The 15,082-nt window shown below is 35.1% G+C and overlaps 1 protein-coding gene across 1 annotated transcript in view; it reads left to right on the top strand.

The window, feature by feature from the left end:
- Window positions 1-14,185, top strand: part of LOC143179325 (dipeptidase 1) — a 418,835-nt gene extending 404,650 nt beyond the window's left edge. The window contains exons 10-12 of the mRNA XM_076378510.1: window positions 12,349-12,424; window positions 13,129-13,267; window positions 14,096-14,185. Of these exons, the coding sequence (XP_076234625.1) occupies window positions 12,349-12,424; window positions 13,129-13,267; window positions 14,096-14,185 (305 nt within the window). The remainder of the gene's footprint in view (window positions 1-12,348; window positions 12,425-13,128; window positions 13,268-14,095) is intronic.
- The last annotated feature ends 897 nt before the right edge of the window (window positions 14,186-15,082 follow it).

Raw genomic sequence — 15,082 nt, 5'->3', positions numbered from 1 at the left:
CATTGGTGCTAACCGTATCAGAATGATTGTGGAGTTTTCATGATGCTTTGGGCAGCAATCTTCTTCAGGAATTTTATGTATTATGGAGCTGTGGCTGTAATTTGCGATAATGCCTTGCGACGGTTCCAAAATAATCGGCTTGGTATAACCCTTGCATTGAGGCTCGAGTTGGACAATCCCAGTTGATTTTAATTTGACGTCCTCGATATGCGTCGAGGAGCATGTAAGCGTCAAATGTAATGGATATGTGGCGGTGAAGATCCATTCATTGTTTCGAATGTGGTACCATCTCTCAAAGTTACCTTTGACTGTACAGGTCTGATATGATGAAGGTATTTCTCCTGTGTTGGATGTAAATAGCGTTGTCTCGCACGTTGGTCGTCCGGTTGTCTGGTTTACGTGGTTGAGACATTTTGTAAAACTCATATTGCATTTCTACGACTAACGGGATTTTGATGGCGAACACTAATATATTATTAATATAGGCCACGCTTAATTTATATAATTTGTCGTATTTGAACATATTAGAATTGTTGTGTTCCGTGAACTTTATGTTTTATTACAAGTACGAAACTTACAACTATATTATTATTAAACGAAAAACGTACACTTGTCAACGTATAATAGATATTCGTATATGTAAGTCTTAGGACAATTAAATGGTCTGTTGTTGACGAATAGAAGTAAAAGTCTGACTGTCGAAATCAGCATTAGATCTATATATATGTTCGGCAATTTTAAGAGTGAGGTTGTTTTGGATGTAATAGATTATCAGAGGATGAGACACTGAGGTCAAGGTTTGAAAATGGATAAGGAATGAGTAACTGAGGACAGGGTTCACGGATGACTCATGGAAAGGACTTATGAAGGAAAGAATTTGGGTACATATTGACTATTAGTTTAGCTTTGCAGGAGATACATAATAGAGATTTAGAAAGAAGAGGAAAATTCAGAGTTGATATACAGCAGAATATGTTAGTGGAATGGGCCATTTCAAGCTATTCTGGAGAACAATGTTGCCCAATTGAGAAAAAGGGTTTTGAGGAGATATTATTTGTGGGTGTGATATATTTTACCTTGCTAGTGAAATGGAAGAAGTAACCAAATTACAGCACTCATCTAATTCTAAAAGCATCTATGTTAATGAGAATATTTATTCTAAAATAAGACGTTGCATAAAAATATCGTTTAAATAATTGTTCATCGAGTTTGAGAAACTATTAAGTAACTTTACGTTTTCGTTAAGTTTATCTTCGTCAGCTTGGAGGCTTTGGATAAATGAATTAAAATTTTGAATGGTGTTGCTTATAACCGCTATTTGCTATTTCATTAGTAAATTAATATTTCTGTTTTCGAGAACAATCGAATCTATGGCTTCTTTGTAGAACTTAGCGTCTTCAGTATTAGTAGTGTCGAATAGCCAGCGTAAAACATGAGACGTGCCGTCAAATAATGCTCTTTTTACTATTTTCTTCCCTATGTTCGGTTGGTTACTTATCATATACTTTATGGTTTCAATTTTATTTTTGATTGCTATGATATACGAATGTATGTTTTTGAGAGAGCTTTGACAAAAATCTGCGTTGTTATATACTGTTTCTTTGGAACTGTAAGTACACATAGTCAAAGATTTTGTATAAACTCTGGAATAATAGGTCGTATTTTTGATCTGCTATGGTGAGATTAATGTAGGTTAATAGAGTGAGTTGAGAATTCGATAATTTTATGGTTCCCATTTGATTGTAATATAATCCCGTATGGTCGTTTAAATGAAATATTTCATAATAAGGTTTGTTAATTTCGTACGCATGATTAGGGATAGTAAGGATGGATACTACTACTGTTAATAGAGTAAATAGGTGCTGGTATTTATTCGTCTTCATCTCCTGAAACAGAAGGTTTCAGTAGGTTAGTATGGTAAGTTATTAATTTTCTGTTTTTTAAAATTTGAACTGCTATTTGAATTAATTTTTGCTATTTTGGATGGACCTTTATAATTCGGTATGAGTTATTTTATTTAATCCCGTAGTAACTTGTTTGTTTAGGACATAAACTAAGTCATCAATTTTGTAATTATGAGAAACAATTTTATTATCATAATAAGTTTTTGACTTAGTTTTAGCCTGTATTGAGTTGTCTCTTGTTAACTTTTGTGTATAATTTAGTTTTTGTTTTAAGTTAACTATATAACCGTCGTAAGAATAACTTAATGTCGGTTCCCGTGTTATATTACTAGGTAGGGAAGCTTTATTTCCGAAGAGTATTTCATATGGAGTGATACTGGTTGATTTATGCACGTGCGTGTTGTATGCTAGCATTGCGAAAATTATGAACTCATCTCAGTCTATTTGTTTGTCATTAATATAGTATTTAAGATAATCTTTAGAGTTAAATGTGACCTTTCTAGTATTCCATTTGTCTGAAGGTGATAAGGAGAAGATAATAAGTGCTTGGTGTTAAATAACTTGATGAGGTCCTTCATTAATTGTGACATAAAATCGGTTCCTTGATCAATAAATATAATCCTAGGGATTCCGAATAGTGTTATGAATTTAGAAAGTTCTGTGGCGAGGGTTTGCGCTTCACGATTTTGTATAGGTACGGCATATGAAAACTTAGTTTGGTCGTCCTGCATAGTTACTATATAGCGATTATTATTTATGGTCTAAGGTAGAGACCCAACAACGTCAATGGCAAATATTTCGAATGGTTTATTGGATGTTCCATTGGGGCTTTCGAGGGTCGGAAATTAGTTTTGTTGGCCTGACAAGATGAGCATTTCTTTATATAATTTTTAATGTCTTTTTTCATAGCATCCCATTTATAATATTCTTTAATTCTCTTATACGTCTTAAGGAAACCAGAATGGCCTGCTAATTTGGAATCGTGATTTTCTTGTAATATTCTTGTGATTTCTTTCTGCGACTTAGGAGTAATTCGTTCAATATTTAATATAATAGGTATGACATTCGCGTCCCTGAAGATATAATGTATAATTTCTCCCAACATATCCCTTTCTATATTTTTATTATTGATTGTAACATCGTGAATGTAAAGGTTCTCTACATAGTTGGTTTCTTGTAAATGTTTATATAAAGTCTGCAATGAATAAAATACTTCCTTGTATTCTAATTTATCAAAATGAAGTGTCTTACAGATACAAAGATATGTTACCTGAGAATCCTTAGCAAGTCTAATGAATTAGTATAATTCATCGGGTTCTTTTGGACATGTCATAATTGTTTCGTAAGGTTTCAAAGAACAAATTATTATCATCTAAATCTTTTGAATAGAACAATACATGTGGAAAGTATTTAAATTTGTCATAGGGGATAGTTTTTATTTTTGGAATATTAAGAATTCTATAATGAAACTCTATTAAGTTTTCGAAAGAATGAGCCTTTTGAACTACGTTTATTGTCGGATAATAGGACAGTGCATCCGCGTTTGAGTTAAGTTTCCCTGCTTCGTAAACTATTTTATAATTGTACTCTTCTAGCTTTAGTCGTCAGCGTACTAATCGACTTCCCGGGTCCTTGCAATTGAACAGCCAAATCAATGGTTTGAGGTCCGTTATAATGGTAAACTGTCTGCCGTATAGGTAGGGTCTAAAATGTTTAACGCTCCACAAAATAGCGAGCAGCTCCTTTTCCGTGGTACTATAATTCTGTTTACTCTTACTTAATGTATGAGAAGCGTACGCAACGGGGACGTCTTTCCCGCTTGTACCTTGACTTAATACAGAACCTATCGCGTAATTAGAAGCATTGGTAGTGAGAAGAAATACTCTATTACAATTAGGATATTGGAGGATTGGTTGCGTAGCTAATATTCGCCGGAATTCATCGAAAGAATTTGAGTGTTGGGAGGTCCACGCAAAAGGAGTATCTTTTAGGGATACAGCTATTAGAGGTTTAGCTACCTTCGCGAAGTCTTTTATAAATTTTCTATAATAACAAATAAGATCTAAGAAAACCTTGACATCCTTCTGATTTTTAGGAGTGAGAAATTTAGCAATAGCGTTAACCTTTTCTGGGTTCGGCTGTACACCTTTACCTGATATAATACGGCCTAAATATGCCACCTCTTGTCGCGTAAACTCACATTTGTCAGGTTGTAATTTGAGATTATTTTCTCTGAGATGATCGAAAACTGCCCTCAATTTCATAGGATGCTCTTGAACTGATGATGCGCAAAAACGATATCATAGTTATAGACAAAACATTGAAGACCTTGTAATTCTGTTAAAATCGCGTTCATCAGCCTTTTGAAGGTTGCAGGCGCGTTCCTAAGCTCAAATGGCATTCTTGTGAATTCATAATGACCCGACGGCTTTCCGTTTGTCAGAATCTCGCATCGGAACTTGATGGAAACCGGAGGCTAAATCTAGAGTTGTAAAATGTTTCGAATGGTCTACCTGACCTAGAACATCTTTAATGTTGGGTAGGGGGAACGCGTCACCGACCGTTACTTCGTTCAATCGCCTATAATCAATTACGATTTTTCATTTTCGTTCACTCGACGAACCTAATTTCTTGGGTATAACCCACAGAGGGGGCTGACCATGGAGATACAGAAGGTCGTATTATTCCCTGTTTGAGCATTTTGTCGATCTATTTGTTTACTTCAACCTTTTGGATTTCTGGATATCTATAAGATTTTGTGTAAACAGGAGTAGAATCGGTTACGTAAATTTCATGTTCGATAGCATTCATTACAGTTAAAATATCATCTGGTAAATGAAATATATCGTTATATTCTGTGCAAATATCTAAGACTAACATTTTTTCATCTAAATTCAAATGAATCTAACCTCAGATTTTCTTTCAACAGCTCATTACGATTTGATTGAAAAGTGTTTGAGTTATTTAATAACAGAGGGGTAGTCTTTTGCGGAAGTTGTTCTAAACATACAGAAATTCACTCTATTTTCTGATCTATTATTCGCGTATTCAAAATGGTTGCATAGGCTTTATTATTCTCTCTTACTTTAGTGATTGCTTTTGTTAAATAGACTTCCTTTAGCAATTTAAATTCCGGAATAATATCTTCCCGAATTTCGGGGTTTTTTACCTCAATCTCAATAAGAGTCTTTGTTCGAGCTTTGAGATTAATTAGGTTTATGCTTAGATTTTCGAATTTTTGAGGACTTACTGAATTGAAATTGGCAATGATTTAAGTGTTAGTGTATGAGATTGATAATCGGTAGTCGCAGATTCTTCCTGCAAAAAATCTCTTCCTAATAAGCCATCAAATGGGACGTTTGTTGCTTGATTTAGGATCTAGAATTTAATACCGATAATACAATCTTGAAATTGTATAGGGATCTGACAGCTGCCCACCATCTCTATGGGAATATTTGCGCTAAAACCGTGTAATATCAATTTATGCTTTGAATTAAAGGGGGTATTCGAATCTAATTTACAAGTTTTAATGAGAGAGACGTTTGCGCCTATATCTACTAGAAATTTGAAGGTTTTATCAATGTTTTTCGAGTACAGTGAATATGCTTTAATATAATCCAAGTTATTATGTTGGATTGAAACGTTTAGTTCTCGAACACCGTTAATTGTGCAATTTGGTCCTCCAGCGTAGTGTCCGTCGCTGGGGATTCCTGAGAGTTTAAATGTACCGCGGCATATTCCGCCCGAGGGGTGCTTTGACTCGCTAATTGATTCTTTCGATTATTATTATTCTGTCTTTTTCTGTGTTTGACGACCAAGTGACCTGATTTTTTACAGTAATTATAAACCTTAGGGGGGTTGACACTTGAGTTCGAATTAACTTGGTTTTCTGGTTGAAAACGATTATGCGTATAGAGTTGTTGAATTTCATTACGGGCTTAATACTGACGTTGACTGCGAAAATGATTTTGGTTTTGATTCGAAACTTGAATGTTATTAACAGTTCCATTACAAGCGGAAATAGATGATTTTAATCTGCATTGGAATGTATCGTGATTAGTCCGTCCGCAAATATTATAAGATTTTTGCCTAGTGTATCTATGCATATTTAAAGCTCGTTCTTCTGAAATCGCGGCGGTATACGCGGAATTTAAATTATCGAAATCCTACTTGAGCATCTAAGAGATTTGTGGGTGACTATGGTAAACGTCGTATGGTATCGATTTAAAGTCGTCTCTTTCACTGATTTTTTCTTTCCCGGTATTTCTAAAGGGTCAGTCGCGTATTACTGTATTGCACTGAGTGCTTTTGACGACAATGTTAATAGCCTTTGATAAAAAGCGCTGATGGTCTCAGCAGATAGTTGCCTACTGTTGTTTAACTCCTCCATTACTTGACAGTAATGTTTTTTATCTCGGTATAACCTATTGAGTTGTTCTTTCAATTCTCTTCAGTTGCGAAAATTTTAAACAGCAAGTTGTTCCTTCGTGTTTCCGGAAATTCTCGAAAGAATAAAAGAATAATAATAGGGTTTTCTGCCTGTCAGAAGCTAGTTCGTCCGCGTTATTACAATTGGCTATAAATTGTCCAAGCTCGAATCTATTATCGGTAAATTTCTTAGGAATTAAGTTACATAAAAATTGTGTCGGGAAATCGGATGAAGAGTTGGATGGATCTAAGAAATTATCTGGGGAAGTTGGTGTCGACATCGTAATATGATACTGAGTAACAAAGGCAATTATCAAGCAACAAAATTCGAATGTGTACTTGCCGTCTTGCCGAATGTGTACACCTCTGGATGTACCAATGTCGATTTACTTCGCTGTGATGGATGTTGGATCCATGCAGACTCTCGGGGTCGACACTGTTGTCTTCCGACATTATAAAAATCCACAGGTAAAGAACACTTTAAAGTCTAACTATTCTTTTACCAACGACGGGTCCTATCGAACGCGCCAAAATTTTCGTGTCGTATACCCGGAGAATGACAAATTTAGAAACGAAATGATAAGGTATAGTTTTCGATAGTCTTTATTAAAATTCTCCACTAAAGCAATGTGAAGTATTCGGAGGTCTAGCTATATCTGCCTGAAATGAGCAAGTGAAAGGACAAGGGAAAAGCTTAGTGGGGAAACATGGATAAGAGAAAGTTTTGTGTTTTTGGCAGGGAGGTCGTTTATGGTTGTAGGGATGGGTTTGGAAAGAACTGTTGGGATTTGACGATGGCCAGATGCCTACACTTCTGGGGTGAAATACGAAGAAAATTCTAGGAGTGTCTGACAGAAGCTTAACGCTGAAAGTGTAAATATATTCGTAAAATGTAAGACAATCTGATGTGGTAAGTTAGTATTATTCTAGTGACAAGAACTGCTGCATTTTACTTAGGAAATTTTTATGAATAAAAATTAATAGAAATGATTATAAACAAATTATATTATATCTATAATGAAAAACGATGCAACAAGTAGTGAATATGATTTTAGAAATACAATAAATAAATAAAATACTATTTTAAATAATATCTATAATGTAGTACTGATTTATGTGCAAATATTATAGTACTGAAGATTTTAATTTGACATTTAACGTTCCCACTGTTGTATACATATAAACATTTTGTCAAGGAAAAATGAACGTTTCATGGTTCCTTTAACATACAAAAAGAAGAAAACAAGTAACCGATTTTTTAAATTGTACCTTTTCATAAACACGAATGAAAATATTCTCAAGTTGAGTACCCGCGGGCGTCTGGCATTCTCTGAAATCGCTCTAAAGCGGCCTACTCCGAGCGGTTTCCTCACTCCTTCAGGACTGTCTTTAAGCCCCGTTCAAACAGGATCGCCGCGAACGCGACCATAGCTGAGAACATCCTGAGAGAATAGATACGTGAAGAAGATGTACTGCAGACAGAGTTAAAAGATTGCGAGAATGACTGAAAGTACCCGAGGAACTTCGAAGGAATGCGTAGGCAATGTTCGGGGCGAACATCTCGAAGCTGTCTGAACGGGTGATCGCCAGCGCGGTGAATCGCTTACCTCAGTGTCCAGATAGACCAAATTGGCGTAGTCCCGTGCGCTGCGACGGGATATATTTTTAGAAAAATAAAAAGCAAGTCGTTGTTTGTATGCAAAATGCAGGTGGCAACTACAGAGAAGTATGGTGCAAAGTTTTATTTATATCAAAACTGCAATTGCAGACGGATACAGGCATCTAGAATTGATAAAAGACAATGTAGGTAATCATTAATACGAGTTGACTTAAGAAGACTGAACAGAAATACCTTTAATAGCGATGTATATTGTCTGTTGCATTGAAAAATTTGTCTCACCTATTTTCAATCTCTGGCCATTTTAAAAGCATCTTTTTTAAAAATAAATGAAACAGTGGAAGCAACAGTATACCTAGTTTTAAGTAAATGACCGATACTTGTGCGCGTTTATTGCATTTAATTCATAATCGCTGAACGCAAAAGATGCCCGAACACGCTAAAGGTAGGTAGCGGACCTACAGTTAGGAGTGCAAGTTCTACTGTCATTATGCTCGTAGCAAGCTAGAGCGAGAGCAGCAGAGCATAGTTTTACAAAGGAGTGAGTGAGCTCGTCGCATCGAACCCTTGTATCATTTACCGCTTTCGACTTGACAAAACAACTCCGAGATCGGAACTAGTGTTGAAAGACAGCGAGCCAATAGGCAGATATTAGTGCATCACTTTCGGCCAATGAATGAAATTTGTTTACAAATCTCATGGAATTTCTTATCTAATTGAAGTAGAAACAAGCGAGGTGACAATTGATAAGAGCGCGAATCTTATTCGTTCAGAATTTTACTCGTCCTTTCCACGCAAACGAGATTTATAACCAGTTTCATTCATTGGTCGAACTTGTTATGTACACTTACCTATACAGTGATCCAGAAAGCCATTTCAGATAGATCATTAGAACGGTATATCCAATTCCTTTCGATACCAAATGTCTTCCAATTTCTTTCGCCCATTCTATTACAACAGCATGTAAATTCACAATAATTGTCACTACATAACTTACTATTGTTAGTGTAGGATCAGGGATTCGAAAGTGTAGTAGTTCATGGTACAGAATGAATTGCACTAAGTTGTCTTAATCACTATATTCGAAACTGGACCTTACAGCTATAATAACCCTACGATAAATTCCTATCGCCTCGCTTCGACTTATCACCATGACGGTTGCAACTCAACTCCGTTTTTCGCCTTTCGGTCGCACTTCGACCTCGTGGGTTGTCAATACCTAAGTTCAAAGCACGGACTTTTATTTTTACTAATGTAACGTCCCTAAACCGATGCTACGTTGTCCATGGAAGAGCGGCTTTCCAATGGACGAAAAGATGGGGGTTCGTGTGGCATGCGGTTAAGGAGTTAAAATCCAAAGCTTATATCTTTCTTAACAATAATTTATTCAATAATACCTATTCTAATCCTAACGTTAATACAACATTGATAACTATTCTCATTTGGTTAAATAAAATCATAAGATAATATGAGGTTATATTATGTGTGATTATCTATATGTGAGGTTATATTATAATTATCTACCAATTACCTCGATAACGCAAGAGTTATGCAAATACGATATATATGTCGTTGAACGAGAGTTAGGTTATGTGATTATTTATATATTATAAATTATCTACCATTATAATTATCTACCAATTATCTCGACAACGCAAGAGTTATGAAAATACGATATATATGTCGTTGAACGAGAGTTAGGTTATGTGATTATTTATATTCTTCGTGGTAGAGGATCCTCTATACAAGGCGAAGTGTATTGTATGTGTGTTTATGCAATAGATCTTGTCTCGCACGCTCTGGTCGCTGCCATAGTTATAGGTGGCTATAACCTCAGACCGGTCTCAAGGTTCCATGAAACATATAATCTTTGCCTTAATTGCCTAAGCATCCGTAAGCCCTTCGTTGTCTTTTCTACATCAGTCGCTACCTTGGAGAAAAGACTCTTCAGGAGCGGTCTTAGAAGTGTGTCCGACTAGGAATGGCTTCTAGCGCTTGTTGGCAGGCAATTCGTCTGCTTCTGGCGAGCACGAACTCTATATTAAAGGAGCATCAACTACTATTTGCTAGAACGGTCGCTACCTCTAAAGGAGCGGTCTCGATCTATTAGTATATCAGCTTCCTCCAAGATGTCGCCCGTACTGCACTTCACAGGAATCGTCGTAGTGCACCTGTCATAAGGTTACTTCAGACTGAACCTGTAAAGGAACATCAAATACTGTTGATCGCTGGAAAACAGTCGCTACCTCTAGAGGAGCAGTCTCGACCTCACTGGATGAGTATATCAGCTGCCTCCAAAATCTTCGTTTGTTCGGAACCCGATGCCAGAGAAAAGTGTGTCTTGCTGCTTTCGCAGCTCCTTATATACCCGCTAGTCGGAGTTAGCGCATGCGTAATGTCTTACTTTCTAATAGTGTTCTTATTCTAATCGTGAATGAAATCGGACGATATACGTTGCTTTTATGTTAACATATAATTGAAACTTATAATATATGGTATAAAAATAACGTACAAAAATATTAATTAGTGTTAGGGTAATAGAATACGCAGTAATAGAATAATAAAGTATTAGAAAGATACAAATATAGAGAGAGATGGTGATAGGTAGAGAGAGATAGCAATAGATAGAGAGAGATAGTAATAGATAGAGGGAGATAGTAATAAATAGAGTGAGAGGGAAGACCGTGTGTTGTTACACTAACGTCTCCACCTAATAATTCTTCTTCATATTCGGCTATTTTCTTGTTTGTTATTATTCGCGTACGTTGGCCTCTCGCCTTGACCTGCTCGCACTTGTCTTCGCACTCACACTTGCATTTACTCTCACATTCACACTCGCACTTCTTTTCTGTTCCTACATTAGTATTACTATCATTACTAATAATCTGTACAACATTGTTATATATTTTCCGTTGAACGTTTTTTCCGTTACTTACCACTAATCCTTGTACAGCGATCGGTTCGACTTTAAGTCAACTCGTATTAATGATAACATACATGGTCTTTTATTAATTCTAGTTGCCTGTATCCGACTGCAATTGCAGTTTTGATATAAATAGTGCTTTGCGCCATACTTCTACGTAGTTGTAACCTGCATTTTATATACAAACAACGACTTGCTTTTCATTTTTCTAAAAATACCCATCGCAGCGCACGGGACAGCGCCACTTTGGTCTATCTGGACACCGCGCGGGCGATCACCCGTTCAGACAGCTTCGAGATGTTCGCCCAGAACATTGCTTACGCATTCCTTCAAAGTTTTTCAGGTATTTTCCGTCATCCCCGAAATCTTTTAACTCTGTCTGCAGCACGTCTTCTTTATGTATCTATCGTCGCGGGGTATATTCAGCTATGGTCGCGTTCGCGGCAATCCTGTCTGGGCAGGGCCTTACAGTAGTTTCGACAACTCTCCTCTCTGCTGCCAAAGTCAGCCTTAAAACCGCTCGCCAGCAATTCCGGGCATTTTTGGCCACTCGCGCTCGCCTTGTAGGTATTTGAACATCGCTGTAGTAGACATTAAAATAAATGTCAAACACGTACCTGTCTATGACAAACTTTTTGGAAGTTTTTATGGAAAAATAAATATGTAAAACACAAAAGCAAAATTAATTAATTCTCATTACATTATTGTAGACATATCATATTATCAAAACATTTACACAATGACATATTCAGTTTTTAAAAGGACACACATTCACCTTAGAAATTACTTTTATCAATATATTATATGTATATTATACATTCTACATTATGCATTGTACATTATACATTATACATTATACATTATACATTATATATTTATAGAAGTATTATGTATAATTTCGATGTTACTAATTTAAAAGCCATTAAATCCTCACAAATGAAAATGCGTCTGCTATAAAACAGAATTATTAGATCAGCATCAGTTAATTACAAATTATTAAAGCTTCAAACTTATATATAATCATTTAAAATATTTGTAAACTTTTTATCTACATTTTCCAATACCCATACATTTCAAACAGATCATGCATGATTTTTCATTTAATTTTGCTTATATTCAAGGTTAAAATATAAATCTGTAAAGTACAATTTAAACAATTTGTACACGAAAGATAATCTAATTAAATATTTGCCTCAATATTGCAGCCACTAGTAAAAATATAGACATAAATGTTTTTAAAAGTACGTAAACATATTCAAATTCGCATAAATTGATTCGTTTCTTCGGTTCAACTGTATTTGCATGTATCGACGGAAAACCGATCAACCATTGAATAGATATTAATTAAGAGTCAAACAGAGACGCATTTTACTTGAAAAGTAAAACGCTAGCAACACTGCAAATTGGAAATAATGAAGTCGACATTTGAAACGCCTCGGCGCGATGAAGTTTATTAAAGGGCAATGCTGTTTCAGCACACATCAATCACATTCGGAAGGTGGCTGGGATCGATCACGTTGGAATAGGAGCTGGCTTCGACGGGATAAATTTGTAATTATCTTTTGAGTTTCCTCGATACATTGCGCATTCAGAGAATCCTCATTACCGATGCTGGGCTCAATGAAGCATTAACAGTTGTGCCCATGTTTGAATTTAGAATAATTCGCAAAGAACATGAACATTTAGGCGAGCTTGTAAATCATGAAATTGCTCGCATTTAGTATTATTAAAGCACACTGAGTCAAAAAGTAGAATTCTTGTCGATATCTTTACTCTAATCTCGACAGCTTCAAGGAACAACAGTTAAAGCTTTAATTTTAAAGCTTCGAAAACTTGAGTTTTAAACGATACAGTAGTCAAACTCTCAGCCTTTAACTCTCTATCAGCAATTTGGATATTTTAAGACATAGAAATCATGCAACGTTTACGAATGAAAACTATTAAACGGTAATCTAGAGACATTGAGAAATAACACAGGATTTTCGTAGATTTTTTAAAAGCTTAAAACATCAAAACAGTCTTTGGTGGACATAAACGATCCAGATTGCTGATCGTGTTAGTAACAAAATAATTGCTAATAAAGAGTTAAGATTAAGCTGTACAACTTCAAAGACTTAAGCTTTATACATCACTATTTTCGTTGATACGCAGCATCGGAATTAATTACACCTTGCCTGTGACCTTTCATTCTCTGAGTGGTAAAACGAATGGCAAAACTGACTAGAAATATCTATCAACACTGATATTGATTTCAGTACTCCTACTGGATTGGAAGACGTTTCAAGGTATCCTCAATTGTTGGCTACCCTGCTGGAGGATCCAACATGGACGGAGGAAGACATTAAAAAATTAGCTGGCCTCAATTTGTTGAGGGTATTTGCTAAAGTAGAACAGGTTGGTTGTACGTTTTTAATTAACTGAGTGCAGATATTTATCATTGAATTCAATGCAAAATTAAACTGTTAATTCCTTGTAGCTAATATACTATATTATATCTATCTTTCCAATTTTACACAAGCCTTCATTTGTACGATTTTAGGAATGCAGATTTTGGAAATGTGTCAAGCTCGTATATGTTTCTCTGAAATTTTACCAGGCTTGTATTTAAAATCGTTCATAGTCTATAGAGTGTTTCGAAAAATTAACTATATAAAAAAATTGACTATTTAAGACAACCCTAAAAAATGATTATAAACACGAAAGACAGCTGCTAAATTTATGAACATTTAATGGTTAATTGTTTAAAAATCAAAAAATTTACCTGTATACTTACATCTACTGTCAAATAATGACTAATACATTGTCGAAACCATCCTGACGAAATTTAAGTTCTTAATCAAGGATTTAATATTTTAAAAATAAAACTAATCATATCTTACATAAAACACAACACTTTGTTAATTTGTTAGTTTCCTCAAATCTGAATTCTAAAATAAATGACTTATTCCATCATTAGTTTTCTCTACTCTTTCTTCTATAAAGTTACTCGATGTGATATCTGAGTAGTTTGTTTAATTCAGTTTTGACAATATACAATTGTTTGAGAACGTTCTAAGTTTCAAAAAAGCTCTCTTGCAAAAATTGAAAATATAACTTTTCACATTTTTCCACTCTTATAATATTCAGTGATAATCATTGATATCTTTCTTTCACAATTATCTCTAACGTGAGCCTTTTGTAAAATAATAAAATTTTCAAATAAATGAATTTCTTAAATCTTAGGTGCGAGATGAGTGGCACAGAGCAGCAGTTTTACCAGTGGAAAAGATCAGTCCACCAGACAACTCTGCTTGCGTTTACGGAGCGTCTTGATCTTCTTTGAGGACATTCGCAGAAGGATTCCTCGATTTTGCACGATCGCCGAAGATTCGATACGTTTCATGGAACTGTAGGACCCTGTAAACGCGCAGACCGGATTGACTGAAACATCATTCCTCCCTGATCAAATCCTTTTGACTTTTCTGGGGAATTCAATCGGGCCTTATGAAAGATGAAAAATCGAACGAGAATATAAGATTCACCTACGAAGTAAGCAAGAGCGAAACTGCGAAGAATTGCTTTCAGAGCAAGTTCAATTTTCTTCATCGCTGCGTTTCACCGACTTTTATTTCCTGACGTCTGAATCTAGTTACGAATGAAATTTTTTGTAATACAAAGGGTAATCAAATTATTATGATCAGATGAAAAAGTTACGTATTTTATGCTTTCGATGATGTTATGACAACACTAACATTAAAATATACATCTACACTCAACGCACTGCTAGTTAATTTGATTGTATTTTAATATATCGACAACAACATTCTATTATTTAGTTTTAGTACCTATGGTATGTTGTATAATCAACATACAGATGCATTTTTCTGACAAGTTGCCATTTTCTGCTACTTTATGGTGCTTGTTCATTAGTAGCAGTGTGACACGATATGAGTGATGTATGAGTTTGTGTTTATTTATTTGTATTTCTTAAATAATAATTTCTAAATACCTGTATCACTAAGTACAGATACTAAATTTAGTATTACTAATTAGTTTCTTAAATGTCTTTCTTAAATACTTAATGGTGATTTATTATTTATTTTAGTATTATTATATAATATTGAAGGTATTCCAAGACGTATTCGAAAAATTATAGATCCAAGTGATGACTTCAGGAAATATTGATTTATGCTTGTATTTTAAAAAATTACAAGTGGTTCGTAGAAGTTT

This window comes from Calliopsis andreniformis, chromosome 5 (assembly GCF_051401765.1).
Source record: "Calliopsis andreniformis isolate RMS-2024a chromosome 5, iyCalAndr_principal, whole genome shotgun sequence".
Lineage (NCBI taxonomy): Eukaryota > Metazoa > Arthropoda > Insecta > Hymenoptera > Andrenidae > Calliopsis > Calliopsis andreniformis.
The sequence above is the reverse complement of the archived record's forward strand: the minus strand, read 5'-3'. Positions and strand labels throughout refer to the sequence as shown.